Source organism: Pan troglodytes, chromosome 13 (assembly GCF_028858775.2).
Source record: "Pan troglodytes isolate AG18354 chromosome 13, NHGRI_mPanTro3-v2.0_pri, whole genome shotgun sequence".
Classification (NCBI taxonomy): Eukaryota; Metazoa; Chordata; class Mammalia; order Primates; family Hominidae; genus Pan; species Pan troglodytes.
Window position 1 is genome coordinate 102,435,886 of NC_072411.2, and position 22,382 is coordinate 102,458,267.

General features: G+C 37.9%; 1 protein-coding gene across 39 annotated transcripts in view; it reads left to right on the top strand.

Annotated features, from left to right (window-relative positions):
* The window catches only part of SPATS2L (spermatogenesis associated serine rich 2 like), a 173,389-nt gene that overhangs the window by 106,311 nt on the left and 44,696 nt on the right, over window positions 1-22,382 (top strand). For 37 of the 39 annotated variants that reach the window (XM_063791449.1, XM_001170105.7, XM_063791447.1 and 34 more), the window contains 3 exons: window positions 405-513; window positions 4,495-4,544; window positions 7,363-7,609. In XM_063791449.1, coding sequence (XP_063647519.1) covers window positions 405-513; window positions 4,495-4,544; window positions 7,363-7,609 — 406 coding nt within the window. The remainder of the gene's footprint in view (window positions 1-404; window positions 514-4,494; window positions 4,545-7,362; window positions 7,610-22,382) is intronic. The other 2 variants (XM_054680051.1, XM_063791464.1) reach the window with 1 other exon arrangement.

The window sequence follows — 22,382 nt, forward strand, 5'->3', positions numbered from 1 at the left end:
CTATTTCTGTACATTTTCTAAAGATACCCCCTGAGCCAGTGGAAAGGAAGCCTGAGACAGAAAAAGACTTTGTGTCCTCACCGAGAACACATCTTGTATGCATCTGTAGTCTTGGGGGAGGGTAGATTGCAAAACCAGAGTTGGCTTTTCACACATGCTCCTACACTCCTACAAGGAGGTCTTTGTAAAAATGTGTACACAAATAAAGTGGGTGTCAAGGTGATTACCAGGATGAATTTTCACTGGTCTGGAATGCCTTGAGTATGCTTGATGACAAGAAGGTAGATTAGTTGGCTTTTCAAGGCCTTTCTAATAGTTGTAATTCTATCCAGTGGGCAATTCATAGATGAAAAATATTTAAAGTGTTCACATTTCTATTTCTTTTTTTTTTTTTTCCTTTACAGATCTATGCAGTTAGATCAGTTGTTCCCAACAAAAGCAATAATGAAATAGTCCTGGTGCTCCAACAGTTTGATTTTAATGTGGATAAAGCCGTGCAAGCCTTTGTGGATGGTAGGTATACCTGTACCCTGCAGCTGAAGATGTTAGACCTAAATATTCCAGATATTCCATATTTTTTCCTTAAATGAACTGAATATCAATTCATTATGCGTACTTTAGGTCTTATAGAAATGTGCTAGGTTTCATATGATTGCGCTACTGCACTCTAGCCTAGGTGACAGAGTGAGACCCCATCTCAAAAAAAAAAAAAAATAGACACACTCAATAAGAATAGAATTTGGAAGTTCTTTATCTCTCATTTAAGGAAAAAAAGACTAGAGAGTTTTCAAAGGATATTGATTATAGTGCTACTAATTTCCTTGCCTACCAGTCACTCCAATTTAATATTAAATGTGTCCTTGGCCAGCAGTGACTCATGCCTGTAGTCCCAGCACTTCGGAAGGTGAAGGTGGGCAGATCACTTGAGGCCAGGAGTTCGAGACCAGCCTGGGAAACATGGTGAAACCGCGTCTCTATAAAAATATATATATATAAATTAGCCAGGCATAGTAGTGCACGCCTGTAGTCCCAGCTTCTTGGAGGCTGAGGTGGGAGGATGGCTTGAGCCCCTGAGGCAGAGGTTGCACTGAGCTGAGATCGCACCACTGCACTCCAGCCTAGATGACAGACTGAGACCCTGTCTCAATAGATAAATAAATAAATGTGTCCTTTATTTGATACCATTCTTATGAATGGAGGATAATGTATTTTGGTCCTTATCTGGAAAGTCTTCTCACTTCTCCAACCAACATAATCCTACTTGGCATTATGACTGGAATTCTAAAACCTGATGCTTATGTAGTCTAAGAGGACTGGTTTATTCTTTAATATCTTTAGTTTATGATTTTTAGATTGCCAAATTAATCAGAATATCAGTTTATCTTATCTTCCTCTAAAATCTTTTTGCTTTATTTTAAAAATTTTGTTGTTTAGGTAGTCCATTGCCAGAGATGTTATAAAATCTAAAGTCTCAGGAATATGTTTATCCTATAATTTACAACGTAATGCTTTGGATTTCCTGTAAATTTTGGGAAATTATCCCTCCTAATCAAATTAAACAAGTTCCAGTTTTGAACAAAGATCTCTTACTTGTCCTCAGTTATCATATGTCTTCTGTCCTGGCATTAGTTTCTATTTTGTAAATATGGGCAAGCTACACATAATCTGTCAAATAAGGTCAAGGAAGACCTGCCAGCACATTTCTCAGTTGTATCCTATTTACAGTTTATCAAGGACAGTTTGATTTACTTATTTTCCTAGGAGTAGAATAACCTTCTTGAGTTTCTAAAAGTATAATTGCATTTCAGGGCAAGGTCTTGGAACTAAGCAATATGCTCACATTCTGCTATCAGCAGTCAAGGTTTAGGGTCCTAATTGAATTAGCAAATGATTATCATTCAGTAGACCTATAAGCAAATCCATGGTGCATAACTTTTCTCACTGTTTTTTCCTGCTTCATATACTAAGAGATACATAATTTTTAGTCACAAGAAGCAAATAGTAGAGAATGCAATATTAATCTAACTTTGCAGCATTAGGTGCAGTTTGTCTCAAAAAATATTTGGAAATAAGCATATCCTGGATCAGATACAGTCTCTTTTCAGGTTTTCTTGCCAACATCACCTGCATGGAAAAAAAGCTTTAGGAAAGGGTAAAGGCTATTATCCCCATTCCTCCCTACCCCCACTTGGATTGAGGCCCCCCACGTTCCTCATCATGAAAGTTTTTATTGCAGAGTGATCTTGATCAGATGCACAGTAACTGATGGACTGTCATCAAATCTGTTTGTATTTAAACAGAGCACCTTGCTTGTCCTTCTTGAAATTTTCACCTTGTCAGTGTTGAGATCTCATTAATAAAGCTCATTGATTGCTGAGAAGCCTCATGAGAAGTCATTTTGGTTGGGGAGCAGTAGGAAAACTTGATTTAAAAATACTGGGTGCCAGGCAGGTTCCTCATACCTGTCACCCCAGCATACTGGGAGGTCAAGGCAGAAGGATTGCCAGGAGTTTGAGACCAGCCTGGACAACATGGCGAGACACTGTCTCTACAATTTTTTGTTTTTAATTAGTCTAGAGTGGTGACACATGCCTGTAGTCCCAGCTACTCTGGAGGCTGAGGCAGGAGGATTGATTGGACCCAGGAAGTCGAGGCTGCAGTGAGCCATGTTTGCACCACTGCACTCCAGCCTGGGCAACAGTGTGAGACCCTGTCTCCAAAAAGAAAAAAAAAGAAAAAGAAAAAAAACCCAAAACCATAAAAAAAGCCAAACAACTGACAGTCAAAAATATTTGTTAGGAGTCATTTATGAGGCATACAGAAAGCCCTCTGAGTGGCTGAAAAACTCCAAGCCGTTTCAGTATAATTAAAATTTAATAATAACAGTTTCAAAATCCTCTGTAAATATGGGTATTTCTTCTTCAAAATTAGTCCCTAAAGCTCATTGTCCAAATTACAAATAGAATGTATATCAAAACATGAAAATTAGAGGACTAATTGAATATGGCAGTTGTGAAAGCAGTAAGCAACTCACCACCACTTTCTATTTAAAATGAACAGTATTTAGCATTTTTAAGTTTTAGTTTTATTTAGAAAACTGAAGCGTAGCTATAAGTAAGAACTGCCCTAATTATTATTAACCAAGACTTACCAAGAAACTTAACAAAAGGGACTTTCTAAATTTCTTCGAAAGGAAAATGCTGTGAAACATTAATTCTCTGGACAAATTAGAGAAAGACCAACCCAGTTAATAAAAAGTCTGAATTATAGCTTACTTTTAGGTGCAGTCTTATTATTTCAAGTACATGCAACTCAGACAAGTCTAAGAGGGGCGTTGAGTTGGAAACTTTAAATAGATAGGAATTATTAGCCTGTCTAAACATTAGTCAAAGCCATATGGCCTTCTGCTTATCTAACAGTGACAGTAGACTCAATAATTAGGACCCTACTAATTTGAAATTTATTATAAAGACCAGCCCGAAATTTATCTTTGTTTGGCCAACATACTCCTTGTAGAGAGCTATTAGTATATTTAGATTGTATGAGAATTTTTAAAATTGTTAAAAGAATACACTTAAAAGAGCTACTCTCTTTTAGAAATACTGTGCCTATTTATTTGAAAACAACTGATATCCTCATTACCAATAACTTGTTATTGAAACTACCTTCAGCACAGTTGGAATGAATGAATGAACTTTGTTAGACTATGGAGAAACATGGATTGCAGCTGGCCAGCGATAAAACATTTTTTTAATGTCTTGTAATTTAATTAGGCATTTAATTTATATATAATTTAATATAATTTGAATATAATTTAATTAGGTATCTTCTCTGAGTCAGTGCAGTTCTACCGACATATGTGAATGGGATGGACAGAACCTGGGGCCCAACTTTTCACTTAATGAACTTTTTTTAGTTTCAAGGTAGAAGCCTTGTAGACCACATCCCATCTCTATCCATGCTAACTCTAGAGAAACTAATATCATTGTAATATGTCTTCCTCATCCCCCTGCAAGATGTGAACATTTGAATAGGGACAGAGAAAGAGAAAGAATGGCCAAACAGAAAGCTGTGATTCACATTGTTAATAATATTCAGAATCCCATATTTGGTTCAGAAGATTATAGGTATTTTTATTCATATATCAAACAGAATAATTTTAATTCTACTTATGGCAACAAAGCTGCTAGAAAATTCTCAAGATATATTTCATTTTCCGTACGACAATATAATGATAAAAAAGTAAGCTTCATGTAGTGAGGCTTAATATTTTGATAAAACCAAGATCATACAGTGAATTAAATGAAAATCTGGGAAATAAAAAATGAAACTGGCATTTTTATTAAGATAGGATGTATCAAAACAAATGAAAAAGCCAAAAAAAAAAAAAAAAAAAAAAAAAAAAGGCTGCTACCAAGATGGAAAGACAGAGATGAATTTTGTGTGCTGTTTTATGATGTGAATATTTGTTGAAGATTCTTTGTCTTTATCTAGGCAGTGCAATTCAAGTTCTAAAAGAATGGAATATGACAGGAAAAAAGAAGGTAAGATTAATATTGATTGTAAATTGGTAACATCTTCAATCAAAACCTTCATGGTTGTTATCATTTTAACAAGGCTGCCAATTTTTTGCTCCTTTCAAGTATGTTAATATATACACCCAGAAAGCTTCCAAATTCATGACTCTCAGAAATTAGCCGATACTCTCACTAGTAATGCCCTTATTTTCTACTCAGTGTTTTTAACAACCAGGTGTGCTTAAGAAGTCCCAGAGTTGTTCTCTTTTTTAAGTATAAAGGGGAGCCCAGCTGGAGAGTTCAAAGGATTCAAAACATTAACTTGCCTGAACGTATCCTGTAGCACAAAGAAAAAAATTAAGGAGTATTTTAAAGATACTTGAAAACCTCTAAATATATTTTCACATGTTTTTCCACCTGAAAGAATCTGTCCAAGGCTGCCCTGAGATGCTTTTTGGCCGAATTCTAAGGTAGATCATTAATAAAAGAAGAAGAAAAGAAAATGCCTTAGAACCATAGTAAGTAAGGGGCTTTCTTGAACACTGGCGTACTGCTCTTTGAGAACAAAGGGAAGGGGATTTTACTGTGTCCCATTCAAACTGGTTTGCTTTCTTGTCGAGTCACAAAGGGCCTGGGATTTCTGGGAGCTCGTGAGATGCGTCTGTGCATACACACTAGCAAAAGTGTGCCGCTCCTTTCAAAGTAACTGTTCCACTCATTCCTGCTATGACACAGCAAGGCCTTGTGTTTCGGATTTCCCAGGATATAGTACGCCAGTCTACTCTTCCCAGTGAGGGAAGATCACAGGCCTGCAAAACAGGTTCTGAACAAACAATAACACAGTATTACTTTCATAAAACCCGAAGATTACTGAAATTACAGGAATCATCCTTTCCGTTTTTCTCCTCCTAGTTTCATGTAGAGTAGGAAAATTATGAGTTTTTTTTTTTTAACCTTTGTATGCCACCATCTTTGACAATCTCTGCTTGTCTTTAATCATAGCTTCCCAGGCCTCTGTGTGAGATGAACATGATTTGCAAGTGATTGAAAGGCAGTATTTAGACTTACATAGAAAAATTTCAAATGTGTGGTTTGGGTATTAGATTTTTCTGATGTGAAAAAAAGAGCAGACAGCAGCTGCAGACCCAACTCATTACTGAGTCTTCCTCCTGGAGGTTGAAAAGGAAAATGGTCTCCCAGCCAAGTAGATGTGAGGCTTGAGAGCCAGAAGCTGCTGTGGGTGTTTTGTGGGAATAAGTGCCACTGGCCTTGCCTTCAACCTGGGACACACACCTCTCACCTAGGAAAGCACTTACTGGGACATGATTGTGGTTCCAAAGGAAAAAAGCAGGGAGGAGAATTGAGAAGAAAAAACTGTTTCTTTTTACTTCTTTTGTAAATGTGTTGAAGAACGAAGCCAGGCTGATGTTCAGCTGGCACGCACTCATTCAGCAGGTGGGACAGGGTCTTTCTTATGGGTCGGCGTCTGTTCCGATTGGCCGGGGCTGGTACCATACTGCTTGTTGAGTACACTGAGTATCAACTGGGTACAAAGCAACATCAAGTCAAACATATAACATAATTAGGAACAACAGCTTCTTAATTTTCTTGATATTCTCATGTATTCACCATTAGAGCATTTTAAGAGAGATATAGTAAAACTCCGCATTTTAGACTCTTGTGATATTGGGGGGTCTAAACAATTTCAATTGTATAAAATGCAGGGTGGTTTTATTTCAAAGGAAATAAAATGAAGCCTTGTAATGCTGTTCAGCTAGCAGCCGAGAGGTCCAGGGGCTTTCTCACCGGAAAAGGGGGACTTATATCACTTTGGCATTACCTTGAAGCTGTTGTCTGCTCCAGCTGAAATATTCATGGGATGGCAGGGCGCAGTGGCTTGTGCCTGTAATCTCAGCACTTTGGGAGGCAGAGGCAGGAGAATCACTTGAGCCCAGAAGTTTGAGACCAGCTTGAGCAACATAGGGAGACCCTGTATCTACAAAACATTTTAAAAAATAGCTGCATGTGGTGGTGCATGCCTGTAGTAACAGCTACTCAGGAGGCTGAGGTGGGAGGATCGCTTATGCCCAGGGGGTTGAAGCTGCAGTGAGCCGTGATCACACAACTGCATTCCAGCCTGGGCGACAGAGCCAGAGTGAGACCTTGTTAAATAAATAAATAAATAAATAAATAAATAAATAAATAAATAAATAATCATCGGGATGATTATGGATCCTGTGGCTACCTGGGACTTCCTAGACAATGACAGCAATTCCAGGAATCTCCTTGTTGACTGGTTTCTATTTCAGAGACCCAACCTGAACTTTAAGGACCTACCTTCTGTGTCCTCATTTTACAAGAAGAAGTTGCCTGCCTTTTCCCTAGTAGTCCTCCCCTTTACCTCTCCTTCTGCCGAGCAGATGGGAACCTTAGTGGCCTCCTTGCCTCCCCAGCATTCACCACTTTGAGATGAGAGCTACTCCCCAGTGGCAGGATAACTGAAATCAAATTTTTTCAGGATGGTTATCACCAGATTTTACTATAGAACCTCAAGTTGCTCAAATAATATGTCAGCTATTTAAGCCGTTCCTTGTTGTTTTTTTCTTCCTTTTATTGGAACCTTTTTTATTGTGTTTATGAGGTGAAAGTTTATACAACTTACTATAAGAAAGAAGATACTTAAATTAACTTGGGTGGTTAATAAAGATGTAAATATTCTTCATCCAGTCTATAAGAAGAGCCAGGAACCAAAAAAGATAGCGTATCTTATTTTCATCTCTCAGATTCACCTTATATTTCAAGAGTCTGAGTTGAATATTATGTTCTCATTTGTTTCTCATTCTAGAACAATAAAAGAAAAAGAAGCAAGTCCAAGCAGCATCAAGGCAACAAAGATGCTAAAGACAAGGTGGAGAGGCCTGAGGCAGGGCCCCTGCAGCCGCAGCCACCACAGATTCAAAACGGCCCCATGAATGGCTGCGAGAAGGACAGCTCGTCCACAGATTCTGCTAACGAAAAACCAGCCCTTATCCCTCGTGAGAAAAAGATCTCAATACTTGAGGAACCTTCAAAGGCACTTCGTGGGGTCACAGGTCAGTAATGCTTAAGTAAAATTGCTTAGGAAGGCATAGATGAAAAGAGCACAAAGGGAGCTCATTGGGGCTGCTGTTGATGTTGTTGAAAATGGAAGGTGGTTTTTCTGCAGTGTGTACAATTCAGCCTTCCTGAAGCCAGGATGGGGGGTGAAGGGGAATGTAACAGGGCAGAGAATAAATGCTCAATCTAGCTCTACACCAAGTCAGAGGATTTTTTTTTTTTTTTTTTTTTTTTTTTGAGTCTGGGTCTTGCTGTGCAAGGCTAGAGTGCAGTGGTGTGGTCATAGCTCACTGCAGCTGCAGCCTTGAACTCCTGGACTCAAGCAATCCTGCCTTGGCATCCCAAAGTGCTGGGATTACAGACATGAGCCACCACACTTAGCCAGTCAGAGGTCTTTTTTAATGGAAATTCCAGTTTAAAGAAATATTCTATATAGACACCTTTGCTAGAATTCACCTGGGGTAATGAAGGAATAATTGATGACAAAAAGAAATGTTATTCAATGTTTTCTTTAGAAAGGGCAGACCAAATTATTTTAACTGCTGGTATTTTTTATATGATGTGACAGAACATAATCTTCCAGGGTGTTAGAATCTGGAACATTAATTATTTGTGCTATAGCTATATATTTATTAATCTTCAAAAGGCCACTTCCTAATCCACTGTTTGACTTTGGGCACATCATCTACTCTAGGGTCCCATTTCCTTTCTGAAAAATAAGGAAACTGCATTGGAATCTACTAGATCAGTGCTTCTCAATACTATCTGACCCAATGCCCCATTTTTAGAACAAATGTTAAAATAAAACTCATGCATAATATAACCTACCTAGAAACAGAATTTCAGCAAATAAAAATATAAGAAGAAATTCAGGAATAACTAAAATAGAATTCATGCATAATATAACCTACCTAGAAACAGAATTTCAATAAATAAAAATATAAGACGTTCAGGAAAAACTAAAATAGAAGGCTCAATAAAGAGGCCAGATTTTTACACCCACTTATAATGAATCACTTTGCAATTAAATGAAGTAAGGCAGTAATCAGCTGGATATTGTGGACACTGTTTTTTTACATTTGACATGTACAGTAAGAGCTCAATAAGTATATTTGTATATAACATGGAATCACTGTGAATGCACCTGCTACAAATGCAGTCCAATTTAGGGTAATGGGTGTCAGCTCTAATATCATGGCTGCTGATGTGGTTTTCCACATGGCCAAAAATTCTCAGTCAAGTTCTAAACATCATAAAGTACCATCTTCCTTTAATTTATGCAATAGTTGAATCTTGGAAATCCAAGCAAATGTTGTAAATCCGTAGTAAAACTGTCTAGACTCACATAATTATATATATATATTTTAACAATCATGAATGTCCAGGGGAACATGAGAAAGTTCAGGACACAGGTTAATTCTTTGTTGTGTATGACATTCCCAGGATTGCAAGTCATCTAGCATCCTGCCCCCCAACCCCACCGCCAACACACACACACAATCATTTTGCTAATTTTTAAAAATGCCCCCTCAGTTTTTCGGAATGCCTCCTAAAAGGTGGTAGATCCTTTGATGAGAATCACTATACTAGTTGACCCCCAAAGTCCTTCTAGTTATAAAATCCTGAGTTTGTACAATCAGTGGCGTTTTAAACTCCCGTTATATTCAGAGCACTGTGCTAGATGCCACAGTAGATTCAGAGAAGGATATGATATGGTCTAGGCCCTGATGGAATCACATTCTGATATCCTTGAAGAGAAGGCTATAGGTTCACTGGTGAGTTTAAGGTTTGGGGAAGAGAGGTGCAGTATCCGACTGAGTGCTCCTGGGAGATTTCCTGGGAGCATTGGGTATTGAAGGACCAATAGAACTGAGGTGGTAAAAAGGATTTGGAGGGTTAGAGAGAAGTAAGGAGAACTTTACTGAGTGCCCTCAGGTGTTGCACACCTGCTATATATGACACACTGCTATTCTCTGACAAACCAAAGATGAGTAAGACACATCCATGCCTAAGAAAAGTTTAGACTACCAGAAGAGATGGAGGTGCAAACAGAAAAGCAAATGGTGACATGTACCAAATCAGGGTGGCAGTGAGAAGGCATTAAATAACTGGCACACTCTGTAATACACTAGTAAGTTCTTAAATTGCTCACAAAGCACAAATTTTCTTCCAGAAACACATTTCCTAACAACTCCACTAATAGTGCCGAAACTCATATCATCCTTACTCACTTCATGATGGTTTCCTAAAACCGAACAATGACAACAAAAATAACCTATTTCATTTTGAATCTGAATTCTCCAGGAATTTTTTTAATTCAATTTTCACTGTGCCTACAATTTTGAGACTGTTTTGATTTATAGTCAGAACAAGAGAAAGAAATTAAATAATCGAGTGGCAGATTCCCAACTTGTTATTGCTTTCCCATGAATTACTTTCAAAATCTAATTACTCAAGTTGCCATTTTGATATCAATCATAGACTAAAAGCTTAGCATATATATATTTTCATTTACTTATAATTTATACCTTCTTTGTAAAACAATGTCAGTAACTCTGTTAAGTATATGACATTAAAGCAAATGCAATATAGAAGTGCCTCCCTTCCCAGTGGACAGCTGCCTTGAAAGTTAAGTACCCACCAGGGGAATGGGTACAAGGGGGCTTTTGGAAACCCTCACATGAAACTTTCTGTGAAGAATTATTTCTTGCACAGTGATCCCATTCTCCCTTCTGTTTTTTAAGTATAGCATGAAGGCATTGAGGTGTGTTGGTATTATTTGTTAATGTTACTGATTCATTACAAATGTCTGTGCAATAAATTTTTCTGTTAAAGAATAAATGAGCCAGGCTTGGTGACTCACACTTGTCATCCCAGCGCTTTGGGAGGCTGAGGCGGGAGGATTGTTTGAGCCCAGCAGTCCAAGACCAGCCTGGGCAACATGGTAAAACCCCATCTCTACAAATAATACAAAAATTAGCTGGGCCTGGTGGTGCATGCCTGTACTCCCAGCTACCTGGGAGGCTGAGGTGGGAGAATCACCTGAGCCCAGGAGGTTGAGGCTTCAGTGAACTGTGATCGTGCCACTGCACTCCAGCCTGGACAGCAGAGTGAGACCCCTAAAAAAAAAAAAAAAAAAAAGAGGAAGAAGAAGAAATGATGGTAATGGAAGGTTAGTAAATGTTCTTGCAAAAGGAAGCAAATTCTCCTTATTGGCCCTTAATTTCGTTAGCAGCCCATTTGTTATGATTGTAAATTTTAAAATGAGGTTTTAGCTATAGTAATCTGCCCTTTTCCTTGGAAGATAGGTTCCAGGACCCCTAGTGGATGCCTGAAATCACGTACACTGTTTTTTTCCTGTACTATACTATACTATGCTAAAGTTTAATTTATAAATTAGGCACAATAAGAGATTAAAAATAACCAATAATAAATAGAACAATTATAGCAATATACTGGCCTCTTTCTTGCTCTCTCTCTCAAAATATCTTATTGCACTATAAACATCCTTACTGTGATGATGTGAGATGATAAAATGCCTGCATGATGAGATGCGATGACACTCACTCTGATCACCAAGACAGCCACTAAAGGGACGAGTGGGCAGGTATCGTGTATGGCATGGATACTGTGGCCAAAGGCATGACCACATCCTGGGTAGGACAGAGTGAGATGGCACAAGATTTCATCACATTACTCAGAACAGTATGAAACTGAAAACTTAATGAGTTGTTTATTTCTGGAATTTTCTGTTTGCTATGTTTGGACCGCAGTTGACCATGGGTTACTGAAACTGTGAATATGGGAGGACTATTGTAGTTAGATTTTCCTGCCTTCAAATTATGAAGGTTCATCAGAAAGTTGATGCCAAAACTATCTAATGGCTTTAAAATGCTTGCTCAATCTACTGGCAATCGCAAGAGCCCTAACAGGTATTCTGCAGATGAGTGTTAGGCTGTAGACACTCTGTACCCCATTTTGAGTAGAATGTTGGAACTAGAAAGGATGAGAGTGAAACTTTAATCCTGTCTCCCCACTTTATAACTGAAGAAACCAAGGCTCCTGGATTGAGAAGTTGAGAGGATAACCCTCTTGAACTCTCTGTAGTTTGCAAAAGGCTGACTCAAATCCATGTAATTTTATCAGGTAATGGAGAGTTACTGCTAAAACCATGGGTTCCCTAACTCCTAAAAAAAAATGTGTAATTGAAAAATTAGAAAAAAGTCACAATAACAAAGCCACATAATGATATTCTGTGCTTGAGTGAGTTCACAGCATAAGCCTAAAAGAAATCGCCAGGCTATTATAGTGGAGCATTTATCAAGCCCTCCAATAATGAAACTAGCTCAACAAAGCCTGCCCTGAATGCCCCACTGGGCAGGAGGCTGTGAACATGTGGGATGCGTGTTTTATCTTTTTATAACACCTTGACATTCAGGATCTCTCTTTTTAAAAGTCTTAAACAGAATCATTTTTTGGTAGGGGAAAAGTTAGCTTTAAGATACATGCAGGTGGCTCAGGGGTGTTAGTGTGACTTCCTACATGAAAAATCACCACCAAAAGCATCATCATTTCAGGCTGTAAATATAGCACTGTCAAGTGGGACAATGCTGTGTGTCAGCAGATCGTTTAGAAGTTTAGGAGTATGTTTTAAGCCTGAGAGTAGTTTTTTTCTGTATCTCAGAATTTTTAATAACAGCTCAAATTGGATCTTTTACATAATCCAATCAAAATCATCCTGGGCTCAAATACAAAATCAGGCAAAGAGTAGATCAAGATTTATTTTTGCCGAGCGGGCGCAGTGGCTCACACCTGTAATCCCAGCACTTTCAGAGCCTGAGGTGGGAAGATTACCTGAGGCCAGGAGTTTGAGACCAGCCTGGGCAACATAGCGAGCTCTTATCTCTTTAAAAAAAAGAAAAATTAGCTTGGTGCGGTGGCTCATACCTGTAGTCCCAGCTGCTTGGGAGGTTGAGGTGGGAAAATCCTTTGAGCCCAGGAGTTTGAGGCTGCAGTGAGCTATGATTGTGCCACTGCACTCTAGCCTGGGGTACAGGGCAAATCCCTATCACAAAAACAAAAACAAACAAAATTATTTTACTAAAAGTAGTGCCAAGGATAATACTTTTTTCTAAGACCCTATCTAAATGTCTAAAGCACATTTTGACCTTAGGGTCTAATTTTCCCAAATGTTCCTCCTGCCCTATGCTTCCTGAGGCTCATAAGCTAAAATGTATAGCATTTACTTGTCTCCGCTTAGGCCAGAATAGGAATTCAGATTCCTCTCTTGTCTTTACCCCACTGGACACAATTCCCATTGAATAGGAATTCCAGGAGCAGGACTGTGGGCCATCAGCAGCTTCCCAGAGATAAACTCTGGGGCAGGGCTTTCCCTCTCTTGAGCTCCTGTTGCTGACCCAGCAGCCGGCCTTTATGTTGCCTCCTCGTGTAAAGCATCCTGGGAAACCAAGTCTTCGGTCCCTGTTCCTTGGAACAGAAGGCTCCATGCCATGCTTGCTGACCTTCACGAGCCGGACTGTACAGCCTGCCCTGTACCACAAAGCAGGAACAGCCCTGTCGTTTTTACCTTTGCAATGCAGATTCTGTGCTTGGGCGCAGCACCTGCGCAGAGCTGCTTTCTCATCCTCAAGTGAACTGAACCAAATGTGAGAGAAAGGCTCCTGTGCCTTTAGAATGTTAGTTGCCCCCCCCCATTTGTGCTTCCTGTAACAAACAACAACAAAAACACCTCACCACCATTTCACAGTATTGTTGTGGTAGGCGGTTCCCCACAGGTTGTTCAGGCAGATTTTTTTATGTTGCTGTTGGTCCTGGCCTCAAGATTACCTCCCCTGCTTCTCTAAGCCCTATATTGGACAGAGGATTAGCAAAGATCAACAGAAAGAAAGCAGCCAGCTTAGAACTTTAATAGTAAAAGTCAAATGTGTGTATCTAGGATTTCAGCAGTGCCAGCTCTCAAATGGAAGCCATACAATATCACAGCTAAGAACCCGGGCTTTAGCATTAGACATGTTTGGTTTCAAATCTTGGCCTCATCACTTATGAGGTATGTGACCCTGGACAGGTTAACCACTCTGCATCTCACTTTCCTCATCTGCAAAATAAAGAACATTTGTCCACTTTACAATATTGTGGTGAGCAGTAAATGAGATATATAAAGTGATTAGCTCAGCATCTGGAATCGGGTAAACCGTCTTATCATTCATTTATCCATTGAGTAAATATTTTTAAGCATCCAACATGTGTCAGGAATTCTTCTACAGGAAGCGGACAAGACAACAAAGGTTTTGCTCTTGGGGAGTTTATGTTCTTTGGGGTGGGGGGGATGGGGAGAAGAGGTAGATAATAAACCAGAATACAACTGAGTTACCAACATAATTCTAGAGTGTAATAAATGTTATAAAGGCAGCATGTAGAAGGGCAGCTGGAGAGTGCGTGTGTGCAGCAATTCCATAGAAGGTCCCGCTGTGACGTAAGTGTCTGGAGACATTGAAGCTAAGATCCCAGTGCTTCAATTCAGGCTCTCTCATGCCAACTTACAGTGGTCTGAACAGCCAGTGTTTTATCTAAACTTTTATTAAGTACCTTAGCTGAAGCCCTTATAGAATTATAACCATAGGTTTTTACTTTTTTTTTTTTTTTTTTTTTTTTTTTTGAGATGGAGTCTCACTCTGTTACCCAGGCTGGAGTGCAGTGGCGCGATCTCAGCTCACTGCAACCTCCGTCTCCCAGGTTCAAGCGATTCTCCTGCCTCAGCCTCCCAAGTAGCTGGGACTACAGGCGCATGCCACCATACCCAGCTAATATTTTGTGCTTTTAGTAGAGATGGGGTTTCACTGTGTTAGCCAGGATGGTCTCAATCTCCTGACCTCGTGATCTGCCCACCTCGGCCTTTACTATTTTTTGTTATTAAAGATCTAATACTCTATTAACATATATATAACTGATGTTAAGTACTATCATATGAGCATGCATTTTTGAAGTTTATATTTTGGTCAGGCACAGTGGCTCATGCCTATAATCCCAGCACTTTGGGAGGCCAAGGCAGGAGGATCACTTGAGCCCAGGAGGTCAAGGCTGCAGTAAGCCATGATCACACCACTGTACCCCAGCCTGCGCAATGAAGCAAGACCCTGCCTCAAAAAATAAAAATAAAGTTTATATTTTAAAGCACATAATTACTATTCTCACTCATCTTTAATTTAAATACTTGGTATTAATTCCCATTTACAGTTGTGTTTTTCTCAGTCTCAACCTCAGCTTCAAGTAACTTGGTATCTTAGGTTGCATTTGTAGTGACTTAGAGCTCTGCTTCCTTTCTTTATGTATGATAAAGCAGAAAGAGACAGACACAGGATGTAGTGATAGGAGGGCACAGGAAACATAAAACCCCTCAGGTATTTTTCGGTATTTTGCTGCAACTGTACAGCAAAAACACAAAACTACTCATCTCTGAATAGCTGATACCTTTATAACTTCCCACCCACTCCTTGTTATGGTGATTTCAGTTACAAATGGACTTAATTAAATGGAATGTACCACTTACAAAGATCAAAAGGCTTTCAAAAATTTTTCTTAAGATTTTTGAACAAAGATTTAACTGTTTCTATTAAAATGCAATAAGATGGAAACTCTGTTTCCACTGATGTGATTATTATGCATTGTATACCTATATCAAAATATCTCAAGCACCCCATAAATATATAAACCTACTATGTACCCACAAAAATTAAAAATTAAAAACTTTTTTTAATGCAATAAGAATTAAACCTGTTTTGCAGAGAAATAACACAGTGGAAAAAATCAAGTTATACATATACATATATATTACATACATATACATATATAACATGCATATACATATATAAAATATACATGTATTATTATATATAATAATATACATATATATTAAACCTATTAAGGTATTAATGACATATAAGATCTTGTAAAGACAGTGAATGTAAATAAAACTAAAGATGTTATTCCAGTCAGAAAGTTACCACCTTTATGCCCTCTGAGCTCATCAAGCTTCATAGGATTTGAATGAAATAATAAAGTCTATCTGTATTTGATAAAGACATTATGAGAAGGCAGAACTGACATTGTGTCTGCTGCATAAACCTGTCTATTTTGGTCTCTGTTCCAAAGTTATTGTTTCCCCAAATTTTTGTTTATTACCCTGTCATGTAAAGATAGAAGAATGATGAAACTTGCAAATCAAAGTATATAATAATTATGAGAGAATGGTTTTCTTAGCCTGGGCAACATGGCAAACCCCATCTCTACAAAAAATACAAAAATTAGCTGAGCAGGGTAGCAAATGCCTGTAGTCCCAGCTGCTTGGGAGGCTGAGGTGGGAGGATCACTTGAGCTGGGGGTCGAGGCTACAGTGAGCCGTGATCACACCATTGCACTCCAGCCTGGGTGACAGAGCGAGACCGTGTCTCAAAAAAAAAAAAAAAAAAAAAAAAAAGGAGTTTTCTTGAGGCTTCATCACTAGACCATTATTCTGTAACATCTTCAGAGAGTTACCTTTACTCCCTGTCTCCACTCTTCACCTCCCTCTCACTCATCACCTCATTGTTACGGCTTTCAGCCCCATCCCTCCAAATAAACTGCTCTAGATAAGCTGTTATAGGTAAGTTTAGCAATGGCCTCCATGTTATTGAATCTAGCCATTGCTTTTTAATCTTTATTTTTTCCCTTTAGCAGTATTCAGCATTGTTGACCACCCTATCCTTAACAACTCTATCGTTTCCCTGTGGTTTCTATGACATGACACTCTCCTGATTGTGTCCCTCTGTCTTTACTGCTTCCTCTCTGTTCCCTTTGGAGGTCGTTCTTCCTTACCTGGCTGTTAAATTGCTGAAGCTCCCCAGGGCTTGTTTGATCTCAGGTCCTTCATCATATAAAGCTACACACTCTCCTTAGATTATTTCAGCCATACTCTAGCTTTAATTATGTAAGATGACTCACAAACTCATCTTCCTAGTTCTGGCTACACTCTGAACTCCAGACTCTTCTTTGACTTTTTCACCTTGATATTTCAAAGCACTTCAACAACATGCTCAAAACAAACTCATCATCTCCCTTCCCAGTCGTGGCTCTCTTTTAGTGTTCCCGATCCTAGTGCACCACCTATCCAATTGTGCAAACCAGAAATCTAGTCATCAGTCATGACATCTCCCTCTTTCTCACTCCCCATTTCCAGTCTATCCCCATTTCCTGTTGGTTTTCATTTCCATGTATTTCTAGAATTCATTCATTTGCTCAGTCTCTTCCCCTGCCTTCCCACCAAAACTACCATCCTCACTTGCCTGCACTGCAGCAATAGTCCACTCATTAATCTCCTAGCACTTACCCTTGTTCCTTTGTAAATCATTCTCTATCCTGTAATCTTTTCAAAACACAAATCTGACCTCTTACGATAAAGACAAGAAGACTTACCCTGTCCTGCAAGCCCAGCATAGTCTGGCCCCTGTGTCCCACTCCACCCTCCTTGCATGGCACATTCGTTCTTGCCCTCTCTACTTTAGCTATGCTGGTCTCTGTTTGGGCCCTCATACTGGCCATGTGTATCAGTCAAGATCAAGTCAGGAGATAAGAACCATACTGGTTATTTGAATAGGAGAAATGTAATGTAAAGCATTGTTAATTAAAACAGTAGGAGGTTACTAACTACTAGAAGGGGTAAAAGAGGACCATAAGGTGTCCACATTTAGCATGAGAGCAGTTACTATATCTGTACTGAAGAAAATGAGACAATAAAGGAACTAAGGACTAGGGGAGGCCCCCAAGCCAAGACTGAGATTCTGACCTGATCAAAGAAGGTGTGTGGCTACCAGAGGAACGTGCAGCCTTGTGGTGGTGAAGAAACTTGTCAAAGGGCACGGACTGAGCTCTTCTGTTAAGAGGCTGCCATTGCCAGAGGGTGTAGATGGATTGGAGCTGCTCAAAGCCACTGACAGTGGCGGGAGGTGGGGAATGGCACGAGGATGTAGGTTGGAGCTCCTCTGCATGGCTGCTGGGTTCCTGTGAATAATAATAATTAATAATAATAGAGATCCAGAACCCCAAAGAGAGATATACTCCTGTTCTTATGGCCTTGCAGGGTCACTTTATTGCCATCTGCTGACATCAAAAGTTAACATTCTACTAGCTGGCAAAAGAGAATTGCTTACAGGGTCCAGCTCCAGTATCACAAAGTAGGGCAAGAAGAGTAGATCTGGAGCCAAGAGACACTATAACTTGATAACTGGCACACAATGCTTTCTCCCCTACAAATGTAATCACTGCTTGGAGTACAATTTCCCACTCTTTTCAACTAGTTACTTCATGTGATTTCAGATGAGATCATTCAGATCTCACCTTAGGTTTACTTCCTTGGGGAATTCTTTCTTGATATCCCCAGGTCAAATATGCCAGTTACAGATTTCAGAACACTATATGCTTTTCTTTCTTAACACCACAGTTGCAGTCTTTCATTTGTTTGTATGGTGGTTTGATTTACACACCTTCCTATTAAAGTGCAAGTTCTGTGACGACAGAGACCACATCTGTCTTTCATTACCAGTGTATTTCTGGGGCCTGGAACAAAGATGGGCACTCACACAATCCTTTCTCATTATCTCTATTGAATTATTAATGATAAAATACATGGAGGAAGTGTAGGTTAATTAAATTTTTGTAAGTTGCTATGTTGCTTTTTAAAGATAATTAAATTTTTGTAAGTTGCTATGTTGCTTTTTAAAGATAATCATGGATTTTGTGTTTCTGGGTTTAAAAAGACTTTACACTAATTGAGGAAATTTGAAAATTCAGTAAGGTTTGAGGAAAAAAAAAAGGAAACAATCCTGCTCCCCAGAAACAACCACTGTTAAATTTTATTTCAGAATTTTTAAAATGCACAGATATGTAGATTTTTTTAAATGATATTAAACAGCCTGTGAACCTTTGTATTCTGTTTTTTACTTAACGTGAGATTATGAACATTACTTCATATCATTAAATGTTCTTTAAAAACGTGATTTAAATATCTGCATTGCATTTTTATGAATGTGCCGTATTTCTTTTAATTGTTCCCAAACTGTTGTCCGTGTGAATTGTTTCCTTTTTTTTTTTTTTTTTTTGAGACAGAGTCTTGCTCTGTCACCCAGGCTAGAGTGCAGTGACATGATCTTGGCTCACCACAACCTCTGCCTCACAGGTTCAAGTGATTCTCGTGCCTCAGCTTCCCAAGTAGCTGGGATTACAGGCACCTGCCACCACTTCCAGCCAATTTTTGTATTTTTAGTAGAGATGGAGTTTCGCCATTTTGGCCAGGCTGGTCTGGAACTCCTGACCTCAGGTGATCTGCCCACCTTGGCTTCCCAAAGTGCTGGGATTACAGGCATGAGCCATCGCACCCGGCCTCCATTGTTTGGTTTTATAAAGAATATTATAGTGAACATCTCTTGTATATAGATTTGTGTGAACAACCATGATTATTTCCTTAGCATATATTCTTAGAAGTAGAATTACTGGGTTCAAAGGGTATGAATAGTTTTTAAGTTATTAATATATTACTGTCCGGAAAGGTTGTACTAATCTCATTGTTTTTACTTTTAAAACTGATTGGTAGAGGGATGGAACTTTTTAAGAAGTTTCTTTTCCATTTGTATTTTTTCTTTTGTAAATATTTAAGAACACAAAGATGAATTACCAAAGAACTACCAATTGTATTATCAGGTATTAAGTATCATAAAACACCATCACATTCACATAAGTACTTTTTAAAGAATGGTAACGTGCTTTAAGTAACATAGACATTAGCAATTTTAGACATAATTTTACAACAACAAAGTTATGCTTTGTTTCTTTATCAGTTTCTTCCACATACAATTACTTTACAATACTTACTCAAGATCAGATGATGTGCTTTGCTGCAATTAATTACCTGTGTATAGGAGACAATGAAACCATCTTAACTCAAAGGGTTAAAATAATTATTTTAGAACTATTCTATGTTTAATACATTCCTTACAGTTAGATTTGAATTCTTAAAGTTAGATTTGAATTCTTTCTTCAGTCTACTTATAAGTATATCAAGCTTTCACTAAAAAGTAAAAACTAAAGAGAAAACAATCTTTTTCAGAAACTTTTAAATTTGAATACATACATGGCTGTACATACATAATGAAAACTTTTGAATCCAAGTTTATATATTTCCCCCAAGAGGAGGGTTTGTTTTCTTTGGCACTGCTAACAAAAACAACCAGCACAATTCATTTATTGTATAAAATAAATTAAGGACAAGTAAAGTATATAAGTTGATACTAAGATTTAGTAACCAGTAAGTTGATAGTTTTCACTGTTGGCAAGAGTTAAATATGAGAACAATTGCAGGCACTGCAGCTGAGTGTAAATGGTACAACTTGACTGAAAAATAATTTGACAAAGCATATCAAGAACTTTTCAAGAGAAAGAAAGGCATGAATTTGTATTGACTTCATAACAAATTCCCTTAAATTATAGTAAAGAAATTTTTAAATGTAGAAATCCACAATACTGAAAAAAAATGAGAAAAGGGTATCAGTTTCTACAAGAAAGGAAGTAGATGGAAGGGGCTTTATTGATGAATCAGATGCTGCAGCATAGAATACAGAGGGAGGAGCTTTGGTGGGGAGGAAGATGATTGCCCTGCAGAAACTGGGGGAGCCCTGGGTTCAGAGTCAGCACATGGGATGGAAGGCAAGCTCAAGAAGAGGAGTATAAAGCAGAGGAATTAAATGAAGGTATTTTAAGGAACAGTGCACAATCCCCTTATCATCTCTTCCATCCCCCAACTTGTTCTTTTAGCTGCCTAACATTTATCCTCAAGGCAAAAAGGGAGGAAGAGAGTGGGCAGTGATCTGCAAGTACATTAGTCACCCGTTAGAACAAAAGTCAAAACCCTTTAAAGGAAAAGAAGAAGATCTAGAGTTTCTCAATGCATCATCCAAAATGGTCAGTGTCCAATTTTAAAAATTACTAGACATGGGAAGGAGCAGGAAAATGTGACCTATAATGAAGAGAAAGATTAGTCATTAAAAACAGACCCATTGACAACACAGAAGTTGGAATTAGCAGACAAGGATTGCTAATTAAAAATATGTTAAGAATTTTATGGAAAAAAAAGATGGATATATAATGGATGAAGAAAAAGAAAATTTAAGTCATCAGGTGTGCTTAGCAACAGTTCAGACGATGAAGAAGAAAGGATGAGTGAACTTAAAGGCAAGTCAAAAGAAACTATGCCAACTGAAGAACAGAGAGAAAAAAAGTAAAAGAATAAAACAAAGCCAGAGCCTCAGTGACTTAAGGAACAGTATCAGGCAGTCTCACATAGGTGTAATTAGAGTCTCAGAAGGAGAGCAAAGAGGAAATTTGGCAGGGAGAAGGAGGAAGCTATGAAGAAATAATGGACACAGTTTATCCAAATTTGATGAAAAACAACAAGCCTCATATCCAAGGGTCATTTCATAGTAATATGTTGTTTGATTGATCAAAAAGACATAACACCTCTAAATGTATGTGCATCTAATGATTCCAGATCCATGAAGCAGCAATATATAGAACTAAAGAAAGTGACAAATCCAAATCCACAGCAGTGTAGATCTTAATATCACGTTCTTAGTAACTGATAGAACATATAGATTAAAAATCAGTAAGAACATAGACGATTTGAACAATACTATCAACCAACTTGAGCCAATTGATATTTAAAGGACAACACACCCAATAATTTCAAGAGAACATGGCATTTACATTAAAATAGCTGGACCATAAAATTAGTTTCAAATTTTAAAACACCATCTTAAGAGTATGGTGTCTGAACACAGTAGAATTGAATTAACAATAGCAATAAGATAACTAGAAAATCTCTGAACATTTAAAAATTAATCAATCTTCTAAACAATCCATTAGCCAAAAAGAAAATTTCACAAGAGATATGAGAAAAATTTTGAACTGAATCATAATGAAAATATAATAAACCAATTTCCAATATCAGGGATAAAATTAGCCCTGACTTCATTTATTTAAAAGCTAACAACAGGATGTTATAAACAACTTTATGCCAATAAATCCAACAACTTAAATGAAATGGACAAATTCTTTAAAAACACAACTTACCAAAACAGACAAGAAGAAATAGAAAATCTGAATAACACTATGCTTATCAAGGAAATTCATAATTAAAATTTCCAGGCCCAGATGACTTCCTTAGTGAATTCCCATGAACATCTGAGGAATAAATGTAATTGCAATCTTAAACAGTTTCAGAAAATAGAAAGAAGGAATACTTCCCAACTCATTTTATGAGGCCAGCATAACTCGTATCAAAACCTGACAAAGTCATTACAAGAAAAGAAAATTACAGAACAATATTGTTAATGAATAAAGAAGCAAAAATCCTCAACAAAACATTAACAAGTGAAGTAAACAATATATAAAAGGATAATACTGCATGACCAAGTGAGTGTGGTTAATAATTTCAGGAACTCAACATCAGTTTAACATTTTAAAAAATCAACATAATATTATTAATAAAATAAAGGAGAACAATAATATGATCATCTCAGTGTGTAAAATAAAAAATTCACTTGACAAAAACTGTCAGCAAAGAAGGAATACAAGAGAATTTTTAGAGTCTAATAAATACATGGAAACTCTACAGCTGTGTAATACTTGATAAAATACTGAATGCAGTTTCCCTAAGACCCAGAACAA